This window comes from Kogia breviceps, chromosome 1 (assembly GCF_026419965.1).
Source record: "Kogia breviceps isolate mKogBre1 chromosome 1, mKogBre1 haplotype 1, whole genome shotgun sequence".
Lineage (NCBI taxonomy): Eukaryota > Metazoa > Chordata > Mammalia > Artiodactyla > Physeteridae > Kogia > Kogia breviceps.
The window spans coordinates 121395345-121421529 of NC_081310.1; the positions used below are offsets into that span (position 1 = coordinate 121395345).

The 26185-nt window shown below is 39.5% G+C and overlaps 1 protein-coding gene and 1 long non-coding RNA gene across 16 annotated transcripts in view; both read left to right on the top strand.

The window, feature by feature from the left end:
* LOC136794872 (uncharacterized) overlaps window positions 1–26185 on the top strand; it is a 340829-nt gene that overhangs the window by 142854 nt on the left and 171790 nt on the right. The gene's annotated exons all lie outside the window — the stretch shown is intronic.
* The window catches only part of TGFBR3 (transforming growth factor beta receptor 3), a 200584-nt gene that overhangs the window by 23774 nt on the left and 150625 nt on the right, over window positions 1–26185 (top strand). For 8 of the 15 annotated variants that reach the window (XM_067042721.1, XM_067042772.1, XM_067042712.1 and 5 more), the window contains 2 exons: window positions 1033–1208; window positions 1733–1882. In XM_067042721.1, coding sequence (XP_066898822.1) covers window positions 1148–1208; window positions 1733–1882 — 211 coding nt within the window. In that variant the 5' untranslated portion in view covers window positions 1033–1147. The remainder of the gene's footprint in view (window positions 1–1032; window positions 1209–1732; window positions 1883–26185) is intronic. The other 7 variants (XM_059061302.2, XM_059061291.2, XM_067042778.1 and 4 more) reach the window with 1 other exon arrangement.

Here is a 26185-nt window from a genome sequence, read left to right on the forward strand (position 1 = left end):
CCCATTCAAGGCTCTGGATAGGAAAAGTTTAGAAAAGACCTTCTGGATCCTCTAGTCATGCAACTAGATAGTCTCAGATGGGGTTGAGAAACAGGGAGAGAAATTTTTGCTTATTAAAATGTTGGCAGGGCTTCCCTGGTGGCGCAGTGGTTGGGAGTCCACCTGCTGATGCAGGGGACACGGGTTCGTGCCCCGGTCCGGGAGGATTCCACATGCCGCGGAGTGGCTGGGCCCATGAGCCATGGCCTCTGGGCCTGCGCGTCTGGAGCCTGTGCTCTGCAACAGGAGAGGCCACAGCAGTGAGAGGCCTGCGGCCCGCATACCAAAAACAAAACAAAACAAAAAAATTTTGGCAAACAGTTGAAATAAGAATCTTGTCTTTTAATGGTTCTTTATTTTTTCAGGTTGACTCTAAATGTGTTTCAGTTTGATCCCTGTAATAACTCTGTCACTATAACATTAGATTGAGTTCTTTTTTAAAAAAATTTTATTGAAATATAGCTGATTTACAATGTTGTGTTAATTTCTGCTGTACAGCAAAGTGATTCAGTTATACACATATATATTCTTTTTCACATTCTTTTTCATCATGGTTTAGCACAGGATATTGAATATAGCTCCTTGTGCTATACAGTAGGACCTTGTTGTTTATCCATCCTATATATGATAGTTTGCATCTTAGATTGAGTTCTAATCAGAGTTGTTTGTATTTTTTTTGCTGGCACTGATTATTTTATAACTGATGATGTTATATTATAGGTGTACCTTGATTTTTTTCTATATTCTTGAAAATTTTATATAAAACCAGATTTAAAATGTCAAAACAAGCATGTATTTGCAGAAGTATTTGCTATAAAATTCTTTATTAGGTAATTACCTCCCCTGTACCCCCAAAATTTGCTTGAGTGCTGTCTAGGCACACAAGATAAATTTATCTTATACTTTTTAGAAATTCTTCATTTCACTTTGATGTGTATTTATCAAAAGAAATACCTGCATTAAGTTTTCTTCTTAAAATGTTTATTTTTATAGGCAATTTGAAAATTGGAAAGAAAGATTTTAAGGCCACTCCAATTTGCAAAGATTTATAATCTGAAGAACTGCAGGCTGAGGTGACTGAACGGGACACACTTTTGGAGAAATAAAAATGGCTTCTCATTGTGTGATTGCCATGTTTGCCCTGATGAGTTCCTGTTTAGCAACTGCAGGTAAGTTGCATAGTATAAATTGCATGTTCATTATATTCTTTTGGATATATTTTTCTTCAGTCTCTTCAGTTTAGAAAAATTTAGGACGTGAGATATTTATACAAAGCTTGAGTATTTATGTTCTTCAAGGAAATACAATATTTGACTACTCTACAGATACATAGTATGTTTGCCCATGTTATATTTTACTAGACAAGTGCTAGACATTCTAATGTCAGTGACACAGATACCTAACTAACCTTCAGTGTTGAGGTGGCTAGAGAACAAATATGCGGTTTAATACCACTTAATTTTGTTACATTCATAAATTACATTTACTTTCTTATCATAAATAAGAATTTCAGGAAAGCCTTTTTGTTCTTTATTACAAAATAAATAGATCTTTTACAAAGAGGTGACACTCCTAGCATAGGCTACTTAGGAAATATTTAATTTTGCCTATTTCAGGTTTTTTTTTTTTTTTTTTTTTTTTTTGCGGTATGCGGGCCTCTCACTGCTGTGGCCTCTCCCGTTGCGGAGCACAGGCTCCGGATGCGCAGGCTCAGCGGCCATGGCTCATGGGCCCAGCCGCTCCGCGGCATGTGGGATCCTCCCGGACCGGGGCACGAACCGGCGTCCCCTGCATCGGCAGGCGGACTCTCAACCACTGCGCCACCAGGGAAGCCCTATTTCAGGTAATTTTTAAAAAAGTAATTTTTTTAAAAGTACGGAGGGAATTCTCTGGCGGTCCAGTGGTTAGGACTCCGTGCTTTCATTGCTGAGGGCCCGGGTTGGGGGGATTGGGATCCCACAAGCCACGTGGTGCGACCAAAAACAAAACGAGATAAAACAAAATAAAAAAAATTAAAAATGTACAGAAATACACTGTGCTTCCTAGAGGCCATCAGAATGGGAGGTCGGAGATGAGAAGAAGCAAATGATTTGGTTGGAACATTGTTGCTTAAATAAGAGTGTCAGATCCCCTAGGCAAGGTCTTAGTGTGGCAGTCAGGGTTACTTAACACATTTGGAAACTTAATTTGCTCTATTTTGTTATAACTTGCTTTGTGTCTCTTCTATAATGAGCTACTTAGAACTAATTTGTTGGGCCAGTTCTGGAAACTGGCTGGCCTCAAGAAGAAACACATTGACTTAAAAAATGATTAGCCTCTTGGTTTTAGCTGTTGAACTGCACATACAGATGACATGAGAATGATAATAACCATGTATTGAGTGTGCAGTGCAGCCAGGTACTGTGCTAAACGATTAAAGACTCTAACAATGAGCAAGGATATTCTTAGTTCATGAGCTCACTTAGTCACAGCTCTGCTCTTCACTTCTGTGTTATACTGAAGAAGCGGGACCACCATTAATGCTCCAGTTGACTCAGACCAGGAGTCATATGCAGGCATATGACTGCATATGGAAGCAAGTTTGCAGAAACTGGTTTATGAGATTGGAAAGCAGAATGTCCCCCTTGTTGCAAATATCTTGAGAGAAAGTTGCTAGTTTTTGTGTTTTTTTGGAATTCTGGTGTGTGAATTTGAACTGCCCATTCTCTCTGTCAGCAGTTTCATTTGTCTCATGATTGAAAAGTTATTTGCCTTTTAGCCTATGTACTAAAACTGATCTTAATTAAAATCTCACTGAAAAGTAGTAGAAAAAAAAAAGAGAGAGAAATGCCTTGATGGAAAAATGTGCTGTTTTGATGACAAGATGTATAATTATACCTGGTGGGTTTGAGGCAGAATTTTCTGCTTTCATTGATGAAAAAACATAACTTAAGAAGGTACTTCATGGGAATGTGGTGAGTTTGGTGGTTCTGTATAGCCTTGATGTATTTGATAGTGAATCAGTTTTGCTTGAGACCTTCCTTCCTTTTTCAAGCCATTGGTAAAATATTTTTTTGAGTTGTGTACACACTGAAAGCTTTGCTGAAGTGTACAGTAAGATTGAAGGTACAGTAGAATTACCGATTTTATAACAAACTGAGGCAAACTGATCAATAGTACAGAGGTAGAGATGCTTTTTTGAACAAGCTGATGGGCCAAATGAATGAAGAAGGGAGAAATGTTTTGTATATAATACTGACATCCAGTAGCTTTCTGTATAGGCTCAGCATACTTTGCAAAATACTTTTTTGGGGCATTCTGCATGAGCTGAATTTCAAGAAGATAGTAGAAGATAATATAATAATGAATATTTATAATAATTAATTAATTACTGTGTATCAGGCCCTGTTCAAAGTGCTTTAAATGTATTATCTCATTCCATCCTCATAACTCCCCTGAGAAATGTAGGTTCTTTGTTTATCCTCAGTTTATAGATGGGGAAACTGAAGCATAGACAGGTTAAGTAACTTACTCAAGGTCATACAACTTCTAAGTGGCAGATTTAACCATAAACCTACTGAGTCTAGGTCTACAGTTTGAGGCTTTAATCTCTACACTATGAGAGAGTCTTGATCAGAAAGGTGTTTTAAAAAAATGATAATGGGTTTGCTGTGTGTCGTCCGTGCTCTCTTGAAGCGTCAAGTAAATCACTTATTCACTGAGTCTCCGCTGAGTGCAAAGCGCAGTACTAGTCACTTAGGGATATAGAAAGAAATGTAAGATTCATCCTTCTTTTGAGTTGCTTATACTTTAGTTCGGTATATAAAATATAACCATATAACAAAATAATCAATGCATGGTGAGGAAAAGCCAGAAGACCTCAGAGGGGTCAGGAGGGTGGATTAGAGCAGCTGGGGAGGGCTTTGCGGAAGCCTAGGTGTTGAGCTCTGTTTTGAAGACCAGGCAGAATCTAGAAAGGGAAAGGCATTGGGGTGAGCAGAGGGGAGAACAGTGCTTAGCACAGAACATGGCAGTTAGGTGCTTGATGTTGTTTTAAAGAACAGATGACCCAGAGAACTGGTTGGGAATGTAGAGGAGGTCTGTTTGGAAGGAAGGATGGGGGTAGATTGTGGAGGACCTTAAATGTGTGAACAAGGCTGTGGATTTCATTCTGAGGTTTGGATTCTCTCTTCTTCCATCCCCCTGTAGCCAAAAGCATGCACTGTTTAATCTTAGAATACAAACTGCATCCTCACAAAGTTAAACTGAGAATATGGCCTTCTTGGCTACAAAGGCAACAGTGCCTGGCACATAGGCTGACATTCAGCTAGGGCTTGCTCTCTGCCGGCTAATTTATTTTGTTTGTGTAAGAAAACCCTGTGAGGTGGTATTATTATTATTATCATCATCTGCATTTTACTCACAAGGAAACTGGGACTCAGTAACTAATAAGTGGGTCTTCCCTGGTGGTCCAGTGGTAAAGAATCCGTCTTACAATGCAGTGGGTGCGGGTTTGATCCCTGGTCAGGGAACTAAGATCCCACATGCTGTGGGGCAACTAGGCGCGTGTGCCACAACTACTGAGCCCACGCGCCCTGGAGCCTGCACACCGCAACTAGAGAAGAGAAAACCCGAACGCCACAACTAGAGAGAAGCCTGCACACCACAATGAAGAGGCTGCGCCCTGCAACGAAAGATCCCACGTACTTCAATGAAGATCCCGCATGCCCAGCTAAGACCCGACACAGCCAATAATAAATAAATAATAAATCTTAAAAAAAAAAAAACATTTTATAAAAAAAACATCTAATAAGTGGCAGAGCAGGGACTTGAACCCAGGCAGTTTGGCTCTAGACTCCAGCCCATCAACCACTCCACTAGAGCCTCTACGTAGGAGACACTCTGTGCGGAATGAATGAGCCTCTTCCCTTGATTGATTCAATACCAGATGAGTAGCCACCAGTGAGGCATTCTGGAACCAGATGAAACCCCTTTGGCCTCAGAAGAGACGTATGTAAGTCATCAGGATGGAAAGACCCTCAAGTAATGGGCCTTCTTTATTCGCGTTCTTTCACTGACGGGGCTGTGGAGCTCTACTGTAGAGTTCTTGGCAGCAGAAGGGGTGAAGGCCTCCTTTAGACATGCGGCCGGGGAGGAGAAGAGCACAGCATAGCACCTAAAATGAGCCCGAGCTGGAACAGTAGGTGTCCGCGTGTGGGCCTTCAGTGAAAGCCTTCCTTCCCTGCTTGTGGCCGAGGGTGAAGGAGGCGGAGGCACAAGCCACAGCCCAGGGTTAGTGGTTGCTTTGACAAAACTCAGACTTTTCCTTCCCCCCCTTGTTCCTTGGTTATTGTACAGCATGTGGGGAGAGAGGGCCGTGCTCTTGGTGAGCAAGAACTGTGTAAGGACCATAATGCCTTCTGATTAGAAATTGCCTTAGGTTTTTGGTGCCTTATCTTAGGTCCTGTAATGTATCTAAGAAAAGTGGGAAGTTATAAAGGTAAATGCTTGCTCCTGTGGGTTTAAGGCTCACTAAATTTTCACTTTAAAAACTGTTCTGCTACACATCTTTAAAAAATATTAACTGCTGCCTCTGAGGCTTGCCAGTGTTAGGTAGGGCTGTGTTCCCAGGAGCCTCAATAATGAGAAAAAGAGGCACGTATGAAGAATTCAGGGAAAACAGTTTGGTAGGAGGGGATGGATTTGTCTGCACCCTACTGGTCCCTTGTGTCAGGCCAAAGGGGTGCTGCTGAGGGGAACTCTGCAGAAACGCTGCTGGCCTCTGTGCTGGCCAGTGTTGATGGCTTGGCTCTTTCCCTCATTCCGTGGTTTCCATTTGGTGCCTAGGTGCATCCTTTTGGAGGCTTGCCTGTGACCCCCCCACACATTTATTTCTATTGAACAAACTCATTTCTTTTTATCTTTATTCCAGGATGTACCTGGAATTCCAGGTACAGTCCACAGGAAGATAGAGATGTTTTTAATTGGAGCTATTTTCCTGCTAAGGAAGCTCTGAACTCTTTGGGTCCGTAGGACAGCAAGCAGAGACACTAGCTGGTTAATACTTGGTTTGGAATGGGACAAGCTGGCAGCCTTGAGGGGAGGCTAAACATAATAATATCATTTTATTTTTATTGTTTCCAAAATGCTTTCATGTCTAGTGTTTCATTTGATTCTCCCAGCAGTCCCTGGGTGGGCAGGGTTGTTTTCTTCATTTATGGAATGGGAGTAAAGGGGCTTTAGAGAAAGTAAGCAATTTAGAAAGCTGGTCTGCCTCTTGATCGAACCCAAACCCAGCACACTTCTGCAGATGAGCTGCACTGTTTAGTCTTAGTGCGCCCCTCAGCACCTCTTGAAACGATGCAGCCAGGTGCTCTGCTGGGTACTTTGCACCAATCGGTTCATTTAATCCTTACAGAAACCCAGTGAGGTGTAGGTATTCATCATTATCACTGTTTTTGTAATTGTTACTACTGCCACCACCCCTACTATTATTATTATACTAATTTTACAAATGATGAAACTGAGGCTTAGAGAAGAAAAATGTCATATATAGTGAGAGACAAATTTTTTAAAAAGTTAAAACGGTCCTTTAGGTAATAATAGTCATACGATGAGTAAGTGGCAGCGTGGCAGCAGACCCAGAGTTCATGTTCTTTCCATTGTGCTGCCCAAAGGGAACTGGCACTCTCTCTCTTGGACTTGATATCAGTGGCCTGAGGACCGCAAAGGTGGTTCTGCCATAGTTTCCCTGCTCTGCCAACTGAGGGATCGGAGGCTGTAACTCATAATGGCAGAAAGGCAGGGAGGGTGCTGGTGGGAGCTGCCACCAGGGAATGTAAAGGGTAGAGGAGGAATAGACTTGAAGGGTCAAAGCAAATTCAAAAAGATCTTCTCTTGCTAACCCCTAAGTCTTTGGACACAGCTAGTTGATTCGGTCTGTGATTATTATTGTTTTTAGGTGGTTATTATAACCACTTTTGTGTTTAATTCCGCTTTTGGATACATAGGCAAAAGATATTGTCAGTTGTGAGGCCAGCTATCACCAGGGTGCCAACTTTCTATTTATGTTAAAGGCAAAGAAATGTTATTAAAAGTCCCAGAGTGAATACCGTGGCCTACATTTTAGGTAGGGGGGACCCCCTTTGGGGGTACCATGCACACCCTAGCACGATGAGTTCCCTGCTTCCCTTTCTTTAGTTTTGCACAGAAACAACACACACACACACACACACACACACACACACACACACACACACACACACACACAGAATTGGGGCTGTTAGCTGTAGTCAAGAAAAATTTGAGTTCATTTCTCAAAGATTACCTTGCCCTGCATATTCCACCCACAGAGGTGGAATATGATATGATATCAAATAAAAGACCTTTTTCTCTTTTCATTTGCAAGGAGAATAGATAGTTGGGTAAGCAGATGTTCATATAGTATGAGAAAGATATTTACCAAGAGTGTGAGTAAGATTATACATAGATTTGATGTCAGACGGGTCCACAGAACCCAGGTTTCTCTCTCCTTTGCATCCTTATCCTAGACTGTATAATTGCCACCCAGCTTTCTGAATTGTTGATTTATCTGGGTTATTTTAGGGTACCAATGATGGGGCATTTTTGTAAACACTGATCAACTTTTCCATCAGGACAGAGCTATCTGTATGTGATCACATAGCTGTTTAATTGCTCAGGGTTTATACTCACACACTGTGGATTTGGGAAATTAGGCTTTCTCGGCTTGTTTGCTTTGATAACTAAACCTTCCTACTCTGGGACCACCTTGAATCATTGCTAGAGCTCTGAGCTCCGAGTGCTGGTTTTGGAAGTGTTGTAGGAACAAGGCGGGTTCCAGGAAGTGTTTCACTGTGGTGCCTTCCCTCAGGACCGGCCCTGCACATGGGGGCCTCAAGGCATGGAACAGTTTGCCTGTCTTGGAAGATTGGCCTGGCCGGCACTGCATCCACGTGAACCGCTGACTTTCATTCTCTTTAAAACATTCTCTGCCAGAGTGGCCTAAAATAGATTTATCCTGAAGTCCCATATAATCATATATTTGTTCTCTGAGAGGACACTGTAAATCAGGCAGAATTCTAGAAGGCTTAAAAATGCACTTGCTCTCAGAATGTTCCTTCCAAGGACTAGGCAGCAGGTGCTCTGGGGACTGAGGCCCAGCTATTCTCCTGTCCTATCCTGCCAACTCTTAGAAATCTTAAGGAAAAAAAAGCAAACAAAAACACTAGAGTAGAATGTGGAAAATCTTACTGCCTTCAAAGGAAAATATTGATTAAAAAAAAAGGTATTCTCTCTGTGGGCAATGAAGGGAACCATATAGTGATAAGTGGTATAGTTATGGCAAAAGGAAAAAGTTCCAGTAAGACTGCTCTGAGTTCTTTGTGTTGCTTCCCTTTGTCCTCACGTGCCTGAATAACTTAGTCCTGGTCTGGACGATAGATGACCCATAGTAGTAACACCTCCCTTCCTCCCTACCCTCCTGCCCCATCCGGAAAGATGCTCAGGTAGCAAAGGCCTCAGGAGAGAGCAGAGCACCTGCTTCTGGAGTCAGTTCCTGCTCTGTTGCTTCCAGTGGTGCCAGAGCTGCTCCTGCGATCAGCTGTTCCAGCGGGACGCATCTGTGTGGCCCACTTTGGCATTTCGTTGCTGCTTGGTGAAACAAAATGCCACATAGCTCCCACCTGCTCCTTTCTTTTTTTTAGATGAAAGAACCATTTATCATTTTACCGTTTCTTTCATCTTTTAAATACTTCTATGTTTAGGTGAGAGGTTGTAGTCTGGTGAATTAGCTTTGAGTGCATACCAGGTCTCAGGTCTTTGCTAGCTTCTGTGGCACAGAAAGGGGATACTTTGGAGTTAGTACAAATAATGAGTTTTTTCCACCTTCTAACATGGTTGTTTCCTAAAGTGTTGATTGATTTATTCAGCAAGCATCTACTGAGCACTCTAGACACTCTTCCAGGTGTTGGAGATACGGCAATGAACAAACAGACAAAAATTCTTGTGCACCTGAGGCTTACATTCTAGTGAAGAGAGAGACCAGAAACAAAAAATTATGCGTATTTTGCAGGTTCAGTGGAGAAAAAGCAACAGGGCTAGGAATTACTCCTGGGGAAGTACAATTTAAAGTAAGGTGATCAAGGAGGGCCTCACTGGGAAGATGACATTTGAACGAAGATTTGAAGGAGGTGAGCTAAGTGGATATCTGGGGAAACGGGGACTCCAGGCAGAAGGAAAAGCACGTGCAAAGGTCCTGAGGTGGGAGCTTGTCTGAAGTGCCCAAGTCCTAGTAAACAGGCCAGGTGGCTGCTGGAGTGAAGAGTCAGAACGTTACCTGGGGGACAGGTATAGGGCAGCATATAGCCTTTTAGGCCATTGTTAAATTTTTACTCTGAGTGAGAAAGAGCCATTGGACTGTTTGAGCAGCAGGAATGGTGTGATCTGAAGGATATTGTAACAAGATTACTCTGGCTGCAGTGTTGAAAATAGACTGTTGGGTAATGGTGCATTTGGGGATACTGGCTGGTGGCTATTGTAATAATTGAGGCAAGAGATGATGGTGGCCAGAGTCAGATTTTAGAAGGCAAGACCTTTGGGAGTGAAATGCTTATGAAATTAAGTATGATTTTATGGTTTTCTTTCAATTTGTTCCTTTTGAGGAGGAGACTGATATATAAAGACTGATATATCAGTGGAATACTACGCCATAACTTAATAGTAAAGATAATTACTTCTATGAAACAGTAAAAACTGTGTCTTAAAACACAGAACAACCCCCCAAACTGTCTAAAGAAAATCTCTTTGCACTATGAATGACTGTCCTCGAAAAATCAGTCTTAAAAGCCTGGACCCTCTCTTCCTAACTTACCTACTGTCCTGATTTCCAAGTCTCATCCTTTTCATTCCCCATGTGGTCTGTTTTTCAGGATTATGGATTTTGAGGGTTTTACCACCTTTTGCAAAATTGCTTCTCATAACAAAACTAGTGTTTCAGAGAAATGCAGTTGCATCCAGCTTTACATAGTAAATAAGCATGTGTGTAAACTCATTTTTATAAATTAAATTACATATTAGGTGTGAGCAAGGAGCTGGATACTTACAGTAAACTTTATTCTGTAGAGCAAATAATTACTTTAAAATATGTTTTATAGTATGGATATTCATTTTGCTTTTGCTTGAGAGTGGTATACCCATTTCACTTTTGGAGTTGGAAGTTATAAACAGACAGACATTAGACCAGTGCTTTCTAAACTTTAATGTGCATACGAATCACCCGGGGGTCTTGTTAACATGCAGATTCAGTTTTCATAGGGTAACAAACTGCATTTTTTTTTTTTACCATTGAATTGTATGCTTTATTTTTTAAAACTAATTACTCAGTGCATATATTTTTTTAACAGGCCCATATGATGTTGATGCTGCCAGTCTGAGGACCACATTTGACAGCATAGATCATTTGTTTTCTCTATGCACAAATTGTAACACAGAACCTGCAAACACCTTCTAGAAAAAGTCTTACTGTCATAAAGGGAGCTTGGTTTTAGCATGCCTTTGAAACAGCTACCTTGCAAACCTTTCAGTGAACTCATTTGGGTCAGAAGGATCCATGTGCTGGAAGGGAGATTGGTTTGAGGGAGAGTTCCACAGACTTTAGCTCTCCAGCTGTAGGTGTGGTGCACCTGCAAACACCAGGTGCATCTTTATTGGCTGTGGCCACACCTTGAAATAATGGTGTAGCTGTAAGAAGAAGGAGTTTTCCCTCAGTTCTTCCTTTCATGTGCCTCTTTTTTCTTTTCCCATTTCTTGCCTCGTGACTTAGTAGAGCATGGGGACACTGGTGCAGGCAGCTGTGGCTGAGGAGACTCTAGGTAATGCGGGATGGTACCAGCTGACTGGATAACAGGGGGAGTTGAGGTAGGTTAACAAGGGTGTTAAAAAAACACGGGAATGTTAAGCAGGGCACACCCCATTTCTGCTGGAGCCGTTCTAGTTTTTAGCTCTGGCTTCCTCACTGATTCCTATTTTATTCCTGTAATCAGATTCTAGGCTAGAACTTTAAAAAAAAATTAACAATTTACAGAAGGGAAAAAACTCCCCAAAGTTGTTATTGATATTTATTAAGCATCAACATCATATTTATTAAAAATTGGGCTAAGACACTGCGAAGATTTAACCTCTGTGCCTGAAAAGTTGTCTTTTAAAATAATTTGTTTATTTATTTTGCCACTGAGTAGTTTGTAAAGTTTTCTGATTTGCTCTCTCAGATCTCATCACTGTCATCGGTGGGGTGGTAGGGGGTGGGTTTCGGGGTGGGTGGGCGGTGATAAGCAGCTTAAGTCTGGCTCTGGAGCTCGCCACAAGCCCCAGGTGGTGGTCGTTCTGTTTTTGAAACTGGAACAGAAAAGTTCAGAGGAATGCAACAACATTTTTACTTCTTGCCCCCCTGCTAGCTTTTTTCTAGGCCTCCCAAAAATGTGTTTATCTTGCTGGCCATGCATGTAGAGCAGCCTGGAATTCTATGTGGCATTAGATAGTAAAAAAAATTGAAAGATTTCTCACATGACTGAGGTTATGGGAGTGGGAAATCTTGGATTATGCAGGACTCTTTGAAAGAAGGGAATTTGGGGACAAGATTTATTCTAATATTTAGTTTTTAAAACTATTATACATCCCCCCCTCTTAAAAAAAATTAAAACCAGTCTTTTGGGGGATGGAGGTATGGAGGTGTGGAGGTGTGGATTAGAAGCAATATAAAACTTTTAAGTATCAAATTAAGAATTTCCACTCATTAGAAGAAAAAAATGTCTTTAGGGTGAAAGAATACTTTGAACTTTAAGAGCCTGATAATGATATAATTTGAGAGCAGGGTCTGGCATATTGTGGGAGGACCCTAAGGGCCTGACCCCAGCAGCCCCCCACTTTGTCTCCCCAGTATCGTTTCCAGGATGGCTTCATTGTCAACAACCAGGTCTCAGCCTGGCCCTCTTGGGTGCCTGGGGAGTCTGTGTCCTCTGGTTTGCCACGTTTAATGAGCTCTGGAAATATGTTATCAAAGGCTGTCTGGCAGTGTTTCATTAATGGTATGGGGTGAATTCAAAAGCGCTAATTAATTGTTTTAGATCATTTGCAAAGCCCATGCTGAAAAACCTAATGACTGTAGGAGAAAGTTGGCAGAGAGGCTGTTCAGAGATTAGCCTGGACCTTACCCAGCTCAATTGCCTTTTGGAGTTGGGCCAAGAGGGGAGTTGTTTTTCTTTTTGGAGAAGTGCTTGTGGTCACATTGTTCCCTAAATTCCCAGTTTACTGCTCCAGGCTCGTGGCTGATGGAACTCATATGGACCTTGCAGAGCTAGGGAGCCCAAAGAGCATCTTCTAGAAGTTTTTGTTTTGTTTTGTTTTGTGAGTAAAACACAATTACTTAACCTTCATTAACTAAATAAATACTTCCCAAGGGTCTCTTCTTGGAGGGAGGAAAGGGAGCTCTAGTTTATTATGAAACAGTTTAGGTTCCAAGTGTTAACTGTTCAAAAGGTACCAGGATCAGGCCTTAAGTAGTTTTTTTTTCTTTCTCTTTAAATAAAACAAATCAGATTCCTCATTTCCTCTGTTTGGCGGGCCCAGGGCAGCAAACTGCTACTGCATTTGGAAAGTTGTGTTCAAAAATCTCAGTTTGAAATCAAGTGCACACAATATAAGTTCAGAGTATACTGTATGTATTAAGGAGAAAAATAGACTTGCATTATTTTGTTACATTTGACATATGTTATAGAATAATAATACCTAGAATTAGCTCAACCTGATGAATTATAGAAAAATAATGGAAGTCCCTGCCCCTTAAAGATGGGAGAGATTTGAGGCTTGTTGAGCCAAGTGCCAGTTCTGGTGACTCTGAGAGCAGTGTAGGCAGTTGAAAATGAAAGCAGAGAAGAGTCTTTCAGACTTCTCTCAGAGCCAGTCAAGTATTCTGTAAGGGAGCTCTTTTCTAAGCAATATATAGCTTTGTTGGAAAACATTTATCCAGAAATCTGACAATTCCTGGGCCTGGGCCTGGCCCTGCCTCCTACTGACAGGCCTCAGTGTCTTTTCCTGTCCTTCTGGGCTTGAGCTGCTTGTGAGTAAGTAGTTACGAATGAATCCGAAGCCAAATTGTGCTTTATTAACATGATTCAGGAGAAAAGAATTCTAATGAAAAATTTCAGAGGACTGTGCTGAGCTATTTCATGATAATGTCAGATCTTCCTGAACTCAAGAAGACCTAAGAAAATCTATTATTTCTGTTTATTCCTCAACTTGGAATCTATTGGAAAAAACTTACATGCAAACCTCAGGAGAGTATGTGCTGGTTGAGGAATTTATTCCTGAGTGCACAGCGGCTCTGTTTACTCTTTGTGAGGCTGGCCATCCTGAGGTTCCAGGAAACCTGCTTCCTCCTCAGCCAGCAAGCATGGAGTAGCAACTTTGACTTTTAACCCTTTCTGCAGGTGGTCCCCAGGAAACTTGATGGAGTTGATCTCAGAGGTGTGAGGAATTATGAAAGATATTTTTGAAGTTGGGAATAAAGCCTTTGAATGAATAAATGACTGTGATTTTTTCTTTGCTGCTTTATTTTTTTCCATCTCATTACACTTTTATTTTAGAAAGTAATTCTGTGCCACAATGTCAAGACTTGCTGGTATATCCCAGTTAAGTTGTAAGATACCATGTGTAATGTTACTACTAATAGTTAAAGTGCTGACTTTAAAGAGTGATTTTTCTTTTAAAAGACAAGATTCAGGTTTACCCTAACCATGGTTATTTGCATTTAAATATATCTGAGTGAGAGAGAGAGGGGTTAGGATTGCCGTTGATAGAATGAAAAGAGTGGTACATATATACAATGGAATATTACTCAGCTGAAAAAAAGAACGAAATTGGGTCATTTGTAGAGACATGGATGGATCTAGAGACTCATACAGAGTGAAGTAAGTCAGAAGGAGAAAAACAAATATTGCTTATTAACACATATATGTGGAACCTAGAAAAATGGTACAGATGAACTGGTTTGCAGGGCAGAGACACAGATGTAGAGAACAAACGTATGGACACCAAGAGGGGAAAGTGGCGGGGGTGGTGGTGGTGGTGGGATGAATTGGGAGATTGGGATTGACATGTATACACTGATGTGTATGAAATGGATGACTAATAAGAACCTGCTGTATAAAAAATAAATAAAATTCAAAAATTCAAAAAAAAGAATGAAAAGAACACAGAATCTGTAGCATGTCATATCTGTTTTGCCATCCATGAACATGGTACACCCCTCAATTTAAGTTTTCTTTAATTTCTTTCAGTACTCCTTGGAGTTTTCAGGAATTTATTTTGAAGACCGTAGTGTGTCCAAATGTGAACAGTGTTCATTATGCATGTCTGTTTCATTAGAATTAGGTTTGAGAACCTCTGTTTTAGAGATAATAATTCTATCTTCTTTAAACTACCCTTGATTAACAGTGATAAAAATTAATACTCCCTCTGGCCATCTGCAGAGTGAAATCAGTCACAGATAACTAAGGCCATCTGCTAAAGTGAGTTATTGACCTGGTGGCTTTGCTCTAAGTTGTAGGAACTCAGAGCTCAGTGTGCACTATAAGAAATATGGCCTTTAGCTGAGGCTTAAACTGGTGTTGCTGAGCAGGGGAAGCCATCGCATCTCTTCAATATGGTAAAGTGAGCACTCTTGTTCCTTTGGACAGTCTCAGAACCCAAAGATTGAAAATTGTGCCCTTTTGCCAGGCCCTTGGGTTTTCCCGGCAGATTTTTGCTGGAGCATAGTCACCAGTGAAGCTTCATTTGGGACTTGTAACTAAAGGATTTTGTAGAGATTTTACCCTCCAAGTGTGAGCAATGCCTAAGGATTCCTGTTACACTTTTATGTAGGAAAAGTAATTCTCTACCACAATGTCTAGTCTTAGCAGAGATGTATTAAAGTCAGAGAGTCAGGATCTTACGGTAGTTGTGACCATGGACTTTGGATTCAGACACAAGCTCAGGCCCAGGCTTTGCTATTTGCAGGCTGCATGACCATAGCCTCAATATCCTCATATATAAAATAGAGATATTGATTATATCCACTGCACTGTGTTCTTGTGAGGATTATAAATGAGATAATGCATGTAAATCAGAGGGTCATGTTTATTTAAACGAAACTATTGAAAATGGTGTTCTTTAAAAAATATGAGCATGTTGAGCATATTTACCCAGTCTTTTAAGTTGGAAGTTTGCTTAGGCATATTTTTAGTGCGAAAATCAGATCTGATCCTGAAATCCAGTGTTGCAGATAAGACAGACTATCAATGCCCAGTTTCTTTATTTTCCATATGTTCTGCTCAAAGCAGTACAGTGGGACTGATGAAGTTGGGAGTAGGTTGTGAATAAAAAGCTTTCTTCTTTTTTTTTTCTGTATTGAAGATTTGAATATAAGTCCCAAATTTATGACTTTCAGAGCTTCTGTTGCCTTATCTATAGATTATTGCTAATTATACTTATTCTGTTGATTGTTATGAGAATTAAATAACATATAAAGCAGCCAGCAGTTTATGGTGCATAGTAGGTCTTCAAAAAGTTATTCCTTATTTAGAGAATCTGTGTGTTTAGAAAAAGAAAGAGAGCTAGAACAAACGTAGCATGGGCAGAATGAGTTTGCTGTTTAGCTCTGTGCTCCCAGCAGAGAAAAGGCAGGTCAGGGTATTTTTCTGGGAGATGGCTGATTTGCTGTTGGCTGAACCAGGGCTCAGGTGGCTTTGAACTGAGAAGAACTAAATCTGGGGCCTGGATGGAAAAGACATTCCTCTTGAGAAAGTAGCTTGGCCTTTAGCTGGAAGTTGGAGGGTAAGCTTGAAACTTCAAGAAAGGTAGTAGTGGCACTGAGGATTATGCCTGGCTGAGGACAGAAGAACTTGGAAACAGTGGAGTGAGACCACCTATCAGCAATTTTCCTCATCTGTGGTGGTACCCCTGGGCTCAGTCCCACCCTAACTACCTTATTTAAAATTGTAATCCCTCTCAACCCCTGGTATCCCATTCTTATAATCTTGTTTTATTTTTTCCCTCGTAGCACTTATCACCTTAAAACAAGTTTATGATTTATTTTGTTTATTACTTGTCTTCCTCCATGTAAGTGTAAGCTCCACGTAAGTCAGGTTGGTTTGCTTTTGCTCTGGTATAGCTCTTCCATCTATATGAAAATTCACAAGTAGAGGAGTTTCTATGTTTTTGTTTGACCCTGCTTGAGTGTGACCATCGATGTAGAGCATGGGGACAGTTCACTGATAAATCTCTGGTCGCCAGCACATAGTGGGTACTTAATATTTATTGAATAAATCAACAACTACAACTCTTGTTCATAAAGTACAATAAAGAGAAACAACTTTGCTAAAATAATAAATCTCAAGGCTACTCCATGAAGACCGGGTGAGGGTCACTGTCTTTTCGTATAAAACAGTGTCTGAGTGACGTGTGGGCATCTGTTTAAAGACAGATACTCGATCTGTCACTAGATTGTTATGAGTCTTTGACGGCAAGAAGCTGTTGTTTCTTTTTTTCTTATATAAGTTTATTTGTTTTATTTATTTATTTTTGGTTGCGTTGGGTTGTCATTGCTGCGCACGGGCTTTTTCTAGTTGCAGCGAGCTGGGTCTACTCTTAGTTGCGGTGCATGGGCTTCTCATTGCGGTGGCTTCTCTTGTTGCGGAGCATGAGCTCTAGGTGCACAGGCTTCAGTAGTTGTGGCTTGGGGCTCTAGAGTGCAGGCTCAGTAGTTGTGGCACATGGGCTTAGTTGTTCCACGTCATGTGGGATCTTCCCGGACCAGGGCTCGAACCCATGTCCCCTGCATTGACAGGAGGATTCTTAACCACTGCGCCACCAGGGAAGCCCCAAGATGCTGTTGTTTCTTGGTAACCATTCTATGAAACTTAGCATAAGGACTTCCCTGGCAGTCCAGTGGTTAAGACTTTGCCTTCCAGTGCAGGGGGTGTGGGTTCAAGCCCTTGCCGGGGAGCTAAAATCCCACATGCCTCATAGCTAAAAAACCAAAACATAAAACAGAAGGAATATTGCAACAAATTCAATGAAGACTTAAAAAAAAAACAGCATAAAACAGTACTCTACATGTTGGCTAAAGCAGTGGTGCTATATTTCATTCAGGAGCTGAAGGTTAACTCTTTAAACCATTGGTTCTCAAAGTGTGAATTGTGGATCTGAGACCTTTTCAGGATGTCTGTGAAGTCAGAACTATTTTTATAATAATTCTAAGATGTCTTTTTCCCTGGGTTAATATTGCAATGATGATATATAAAAGCAATACTGGATAATACTGTTGGTGCCTTATCAGGAATTGAGGCAGTGCTTCACTGCCACACACCAGCTTCATTTAAGAATATTCTTGTTGAAGAAGTAAAACCCCTCAAATACATGTCTTGTTCATATTCTGTATGATGAAATGGGAAGTATGCAGGTAGCACTTTGATACTTCAAAATACAATGGTTGTCTTGAGGAAAAGCACTTGTGCAGTTGCTTGAATTGTGAGCTGAACTAGTCTGTTTATCATCGAATACCATTTTGCTTGAAAAAACGAGTGACAGACAATGATGGTTATCTAGACTTTGCTATTTGGCAGGTATTATTCAAAAATAAACAGAGGGAGCATATTATTTCAAGGAAAACAACTGACTGTATTTGTTGCTAATGATACAATTTTATTTTTCAAGTAAAAATTAAAATTTTGGAAAATTTATATCCATCACCATGACCATGGCAGTTTCTCAATAGTTAAATGCTTTTCTGATGAGGTCAATGGAGATATTAACAAATGTGATTTTTTTGATATCATATAAGAAATACCTCAACATTTGGCATATTAGTATACTCAGTGAACCATTATTTTCCAGATGACCAATACCTGATATTATAAAATCATGTGTGGATAAAAGATCCCACATCTTGATAGTACAAGATAGAGCAATTGATTTTTTAAAAACATCATATTTTGAGATTATTTTATTTATTATTTTGGCCATGCTGTGCAGCTTGCGGGATCTTAGTTCCCCAACCAGGAATTGAACCCGGGCCCTTGGCAGTGAAATCACAGAGTCCTAACCGCTGGACTGCCAGGGAATTCCCAAGATAATTTTAAACTTACGGTAGAGTTGCGTATATACTACAGAGAGTTCCCATAATCCGTTCACCCAGCTTCACCTTATAACATCTTATATACCCATAGAGCTATTATCAAAACTAAGAAATTAATTTGATATAATATTTTTAACTGAAGTATAGAATTTATTTGAATTTCATCAATTTTCCCACTAATGTTCTTTTTCTGTTTCAGGACCCAAGTCAGAATCTCACATTTCATTTAATTGTCAGGTCTTCTTTTTTTAAATTTTATTTTATTTTTGGCTGCGTTGGGTCCTCATTGCTGCGAGTGGGCTTTCTCTAGTTGTGGCAAGCAGGGACTACTCTTCGTTGTGGTGTGCAGGCTTCTCATTACAGTGGCTTCTCTTGTTGCAGAGCACAAGCTCTAGGCACGTGGGCTTCAGTAGTTGTGACGCGTGGGCTCAGTAGTTGCGGCGCACAGGCTCTAGGGTGCACAGGCTTCAGTAGTTGTGGCGTACGGGCTCAGTTGCTCCACGGCATGTGGGATCCTCCCGGAGCAGGGATTGAACCCGTGTGCCCTGCATTGGCAGGTGGATTTCTAACCACTGTGCCACCAGGGAAGTCCCTATCATGTCTTCTTAGTCTCCTCCAATCTGTGACAGTTCTCTGTCTTTCAGTGACCTTGACACTTTTTCAAGAGTATCGGTCAGTTTTAGAAAATGTCCCTCAATTGGGTTTTATCTGATCATGATTGCTTTAAGGTTATGTTTTCTTGACAAGGATGCCACAGAGGTAATGGTCCCCTCTCAGGGTATCAAATTAGGGTTACATTATGTTAGTGTGTGTTATTACTGGTGATATTAATCTTGATCACTTGGCTAAAGTGGTGACTGTCAGAATTCTCTGCTATAAAGTTACTTTTTCCCTTTGTAACTACTCAGTGTTTTGGGGAGAACAATGGATTTTAATGTAACAAGTTATGAAAAGTTCATTATGTGATTCAGATTACACCTTGCAACTAATCTTTAAGAAATGACTGTTTATTTGTTGAGTTTAGGTATAATATACAAGATGAGGAGGCCACAAGTATATGAAAATACTAATAAGATTTGCCTCTCCTTTCCAACTACATATCTGAGGCCAGGTTTCTTCACATCCTTCAACCAGAGCATTGTATCACAACAAATTGAATGCAGAAGTAGATCTGAAAACCCAGCTGTCTTCTATTAAAACAGACATAAAAGAGATTTGCAAAAATGTAAAACAATGCTGCTATTCTCACTAAATTATTTGTTTTTTTTGAATTTTTGAATTTTACTTTATTTTCTTATACAGCAGGTTCTTATTAGTCATCCATTTTATACACATCAGTGTATACATGTCAATCCCAATCTCCCAATTCATCACACCACCACCACCACCCACTGCTGCTTTACCCCCTTGGTGTCCTTACATTTGTTCCCTACATCTGTGTCTCAATTTCTGCCCTGCAAACCAGTTCATCTGTACTATTTTTCTAGGTTCCACATATATGCGTTAATATGCAATATTTGCTTTTCTCTTTTTGACTTACTTCACTCTGTATGACAGTCTCCAGATTCATCCACGTCTCTACAAATGACCCAATTTCGTTACTTTTTATGGCTGAGTAATATTCCATTGTAGATATGTACCACATCTTCTTTATCCATTCATCTGTTGATGGGCATTTAGGTTGCTTCCATGACCTGGCTGTTGTAAATAGTGCTGCAGTGAACATTGGGGTGCATGTGTCTTTTTGAATTATGGTTTCCTCTGGGTATATGCCCAGTAGTGGGATTGCTGGGTCATACGGTAATTCTATTTTTAGTTTTTAAAGGAACCTCCATACTGTTCTCCATGGTGGCTGTATCAATTTACATTCCCACCAACAGTGCAAGAGGGTTCCCTTTTCTCCATACCCTCTCCAGCATTTGTTGTTTGTAGATTTTCTGATGATGCCCATTCTAACTGGTGTGAGGTGATACCTCATTGTAATTTTGATTTGCATTTCTCTAATAATTAGTGATGTTGAGCGGCTTTTCATGTGCTTCTTGGCCATCTGTATGTCCTCTTTGGATAAATGTCTATTTAGGTCTTCTGTGCAGTTTTGGATTGGGTTGTTTGTTTTTTTAATATTGAGCTGCAGGAGCTGTTTATATATTTTGGAGATTAATCCTTTGTTGATTCGTTTGCAAATATTTTTTTCCCATTTTAAGGGTTGTCATTTGGTCTTGTTTGTGGTTTCCTTTGCTTTGCAAAAGCTTTTAAGTTTCATTAGGTCCCATTTGTTTATTTTCATTTTTATTTCCATTACTCTAGGAGGTGGATCAAAAAAGATCTTGCCGTGATTTATGTCAAAGGGTGTTCTTCCTGTGTTTTCCTCTAAAAGTTTTATAGTATCTGATTTTACATTTAGATCTCTAACCCATTTTGAGTTTATTTTTGTGTATGGTGTTAGGAAGTGTTCTAATTTCATTCTTTTACATGTAGCTGTCCAGATTTCCCAGTACCACTTATTGAAGAGACTGTCTTTTCTCCATTGTATATCTTTGTGTCCTTTGTCATAGATTAGTTGACCATAGGTGCGTGGGTTTATTTCTGGGCTTTCTATCCTGTTCCATTGATCTATATTTCTGTTTTTGTGCCAGTACCATATTGTCTTGATTACTGTAGCTTTGTAGTATAGTCTGAAGCCAGGGAATCTGATTCCTCCAGCTCTGTTTTCTTCCCTCAAGACTGCTTTGGTTATTCAAGGTCTTTTGTGTCTCCATACAAATTTTAAGATTTTTTGTTCTAGTTCTGTATAAATGCCATTGGTAATTTGATAGGGATTGCATTGAATCTGTAGATTGCTTTGGGTAGTATAGTCATTTTCACAATATTGATTCTTCCAATCCAGGAACATAGTATATCTCTCCATCATCTTTTGGTTTCATCTTTAATTTCTTTCAACAGTGTCTTACAGTTTTCTGCATACATGTCTTTCGTCTCCCTAGGTAGGTTTATTCCTAGGTATTTTATTCTTTTTGTTGCAATGGTAAATGGGAGTGTTTCCTTAATTTCTCTTTCAGATTTTTCATCATTAGTGTATAGGAATGCAAGAGATTTCTGTGCATTAATTTTGTATCCTGTAACTTTACCAAACTCATTGATTTGCTCTAGTAGTTTTCTGGTGACATCTTTAGGATTCTCTATGTATAGTATCATGTCATCTGCAAACAGTGACAGTATTACTTCTTCTTTTCCAGTTTGTATTCCTTTTATTTCTTTTACTTCTCTGATTGCTGTGGCTAGGACTTCAAAAACTATGTTGAATAATAGTGGTGGGAGTGGATATCCTTGTCTTGTTCCTGATCTTAGAGGAAATGCTTTCAGTTTTTCACCATTGAGAATGATGTTTGCTGTGGGTTTGTCGTATATGGCCTTAATTATGTTGAGGTAGGTTCCCTCTATGCCCACTTTCTGGAGAGTTTTTATCATAAATGGGTGTTGAATTTTGTCAAAAGCTTTTTCTGCATCTATTGAAATGATCATATGGTTTTTATTCTTCAATTTATCAATATGGTGTATCACATTGATTGATTTGCATATACTGAAGAATCCTTGCATCCCTGGGATAAATCCCAGTTGATCATGGTATATAATCCTTTTAATGTGTTGTTGGATTCTGTTTGCTAGCATTTTGTTGAGGATTTTTGCATCTATATTCATCAGTGATATTGGTCTGTCATTTTCTTTTTTTGTAGTATCTTTGTCTGGTTTTGGTATCAGGCTGATGGTGGCCTCATAGAATGAGTTTGGGGGCGGTCCTTCCTCTGCAATTTTTTGGAAGAGTTTGCGAAGGATGGGTGTTAGCTTTTCTCTAAATATTTGATAGAATTCACCTGTGAAGCCATCTGGTCCTGGACTTTCGTTTGTTGGAAGATTTTTCATCACAGTTTCAATTTCATTACTTGTGATTGGTCTGTTCATATTTTCTATTTCTTCCTGGTTCAGTCTTGGAAGTTTATACCTTTCTAAGAATTTGTCCATTTCTTCCAGGTTGTCCATTTTATTGGCATAGAGTTGCTTGTAGTAATCTCTTAGGATGCTTTGTATTTCTGCAGTGTGTGTCTGTTGTAACTTCTCCTTTTTCATTTCTAATTTCATTGATTTGAGTCCTCTCCCTCTTCTTCTTGTTGAGTCTGGCTAATGGTTTGTCAATTTTATCTTCTCAAAGAACCAGCTTTTAGTTTTATTGATCTTTGCTATTGTTTTCTGTTTCTATTTCATTTATTTCTGCTCTGATCTTTATGATTTCTTTCCTTCTGCTAACTTTGGGTTTTGTTTGTTCTTCTTGCTCTAGATCCTTTAGATGTAAGGTTAGATTGTTTATTTGAGATTTTTTTTTTCTTTCTTGAAGTAGGCTTGTATAGCTATAAATTTCCCTCTTAGAACTGCTTTTGCTTCATCCCATAGTTTTGGATCATCATGTTTTCATTGCCATTTGTCCTAAGTATTTTTTGATTTCCTGTTTGATTTCTTCAGTGATGTCTTGGTTATTTAGTAACGTATTGTTTAGCCTCCATGTGTTTGTGTTTTTTACGTTTTTTTCCCTGTAAATGATTTCTAATCTCATAGCATTGTGGTCAGAAAAGATGCTTGATATGGTTTCAATTTTCTTAAATTTACCAAGGCTCGATTTGTGATCGAAGATGTGATCTATCCTGGAGAATGTTCTGTGCGCACTTGAGAAGAAAGTGTTATCAGCTGTTTTTGGATGGAATGTCCTATAAATATCAATTAAATCTATCTAGTCTGTTGTGTCATTTAAAGCTTGTGTTTCCTTATTAATTTGCTGTTTGGATGATCTATCCATTGGTGTAAGTGAGGTGTTAAAGTCCTCCACTATTATTGTGTTACTGTCTATTTCCTTTTTTATAACTGATAGCAGTTGCCTTATGTATTGAGGTGCTCCTATATTGGGTGCATATATATTTATAATTGTGATATCTTCTTCTTGGATTGATCCCTTGATCATTATGTAGTTTCCTTCCTTGTCTCTTGTAACATTCTTTATTTTAAAGTCTATTTTATCTGATACGAGTATTGTTACTCCAGCTTTCTTTTGATTTCCATTTGCATGGAATGTCTTTTTCCATCCCCTCACTTTCAGTCTGAATGTGTCCCTAGGTCTGAAGTGGGTCTCTTGTAGATAGCATATATATGGGTCTTGTTTTTTTATCCATTCAGCAAGCCTGTGTCTTTTTGTTGGAGCATTTAATCCATTCACGTTTAAGGTAATTATTGATATGTATGTTCTTATTACCATTTTCTTAATTGTTTTGGGTTTGTTTTTGTAGGTCCTTTTCTTCTCTTGTGTTTCCCACTTAGAGAAGTTCCTTTAGCATTTGTTGTGGAGCTGTTTTGGTGGTGCTGAATTCTCTTAGATTTTGCTTGTCTGTAAAGCTTTTGATTTCTCCATCAAATCTGAATGAGATCTTTGCTTGGTAGAGTAATCTTGGTTGTGATCTTTGCTTGGTAGAGTAATCTTGGTTGTAAGATCTTCCCTTTCATCACTTTAAGTATATCATACCACTCCCTTTGGCTTGTAGAGTTTCTGCTGAGAAATCAGCTGTTAACCTTATGGGAGTTCCCTTGTATGTTATTTGTCGTTTTTCCCTTGCTGCTTTCAATAAATTTTCTTTGTCTTTAATTTTTGCCAATTAGATTACTATGTGTCTTGGCGTGTTTCTCCTTGGGTTTATCCTGTATGGGGCTCTCTGCACTTCCTGGACTTGGGTGGCTATTTCCTTTCCCCTGTTAGGGAAGTTTTCAACTATAATCTCTTCAAATATTTTCTCAGGTCCTTTCTCTCTCTCTTCTCCTCCTGGGACCCCTATAATGTGAATGTTGTTGTGTTTAATGTTGTCCCAGAGGTCTCTTAATCTGTCTTCATTTCTTTTCATTCTTTTTTCTTTATTTTGTTCTGCAGCAGTGAATTCCACCATTCTGTCTTCCAGGTCACTTATCCGTTCTTCTGCCTCAGTTATTCTGCTATTTATTCCTTCTAGTGTATTTTTCATTTCAGTTATTGTGTTGTTCATCTCTGTTGTTTGTTCTTTTATTCTTCTAGATCCTTGTTAAACATTTCTTGCATCTTCTCGATCTTTGCCTCCATTCTTTTTCTGAGGTCCTTGATCATCTTCACTATCATTATTCTGAATTCTCTTTGTGGAAGGTTTCCTATCTCCACTTGATTTAGTTGGTTTTCTGGGTTTTATCTTGTTCCTTCATCTGGTACATAGCCCTCTGTCTTTTCATCTTGTCTGTCTTTCTCTGAATGTGGTTTTTGTTCCACAGGCTGTAGGATTGTAGTTCTTCTTGCTTCTGCTCTAAATTATGTTTTATTTTGGAAAATAGTTGTTTTTTCATAAATGATACTATTTATGTTCACATGCAATGGGTTTATTATTATTGGTTTTAAATGAATTAATAAATATTTTAAAAATTTCTGTTTTAATTTCTGTTTTGGTAAATCTTGATAGATAGAACTCATATCAACAAAGTCTCTTTGGAGCACTCAGTAATTGTAAAGCATAAATGAATCCTAAGACCAAAAAGTTTCAATATTGCTGTTAACTGAATACTAAAGAGGAGCTATCTTGGGGTAGGGGTGGAGAGTCCCTAGCGGATCTTGTCTTCTGCCCCAAATGAAGATTCAAAGGAGACATGACCCTGAGGGAAGTCACTTAGCATCTCTGTAATCAGTTCCCTCACCTGTCAGAGGGGGGAGATTGGCCTAGGGATCTCCAAGTTTCTTTCATCTCCCAAACTATGACTCCAAATCACTGTGGCTGTCAAAGAAGCCATGCTGGCAGCATGGACATTATGCAGCAACACAGGTAATTTCTAGATATTCACAAGGTTAAAGATGAAGATCTCATGTGGAAGATGTGACACAATAATATTTGTGAGGACCTTGTTCTGACTTTTGGGGCCTGTAAAATTATCTTTTTCATAGTCATCTTCAAAAACTTGTAGTTTTGGGACTTCCCTGGTGGCGCAGTGGTTAAGAATCCGCCTGCCAGTGCAGGGGACACGCGTTCGAGCCCTCTTCCGGTAAGATCCCACATGCCGCGGAGCAGCTGGGCCCGGGAGCCATGGCCGCTGAGCCTGCACGTCCGGAGCCTGTGCTCCGCAACGGGAGAGGCCACAGCAGTGAGAGGCCCGCCTACCACAAGAAAAAAAAAAAAAAAAAAAAAAAGAATAAGTCTAAGTCAGTTTTTAAACAGGATCCTGCATTCCTGTAGAGTGGATTTTGTAATGGAAACTGCCACAATTGAGGGCCAGCTCTGTCATAATCACCAATTTGGGCATCTCTGGTGTTTAACAGAAATATAAATATACAATGCAGAGTGTGTTTGTTACACTGTCATAGGAAAATTTTGTAACTGATTTTGAGCCAGATTCTTCTAGTGTTTAAGCTACTACTTGGAAATAAGACTTGGAACCTGAACTAACTTTCTGAGCACTTCTACAATTTAGTAGTAATAATAATAATAATTTACCTTATTATAAGGTAACTTTAGTATAATATCTAGAACAGAAATTTATGATTATTATCTTATATCAAAAAAGTTTCACTTATCAAATTTGAAAGGTTCCTTTAAGTAGTTAACTATTTTAGGATATTCATGTCACTCAGTCTAAGAGAAAAATGCTCCCCAGCTCCCAACAAGACAGTTTAGCAAAGCATGATGCTTCACAGCACAGACTTGAGAACCAGCTGCCTGGATGCAAATCCCAGGTCTGCCACTAAGCAGCTGTGTAGCCTTGTTTGCTTCAGTGTTCATCTGTAAAATGGAGCTAATAATAGTATCCATCTCACTGGGTTGTTTTGAAGATTTAATGAAATAATATGCTTCAAGTGCTCAAAACACTGGCTGGCATTTATTAAACACTGATAAGAAGGCTGTAGCTTTTAGTATTTGTGTGCTTTTAAAATTATTG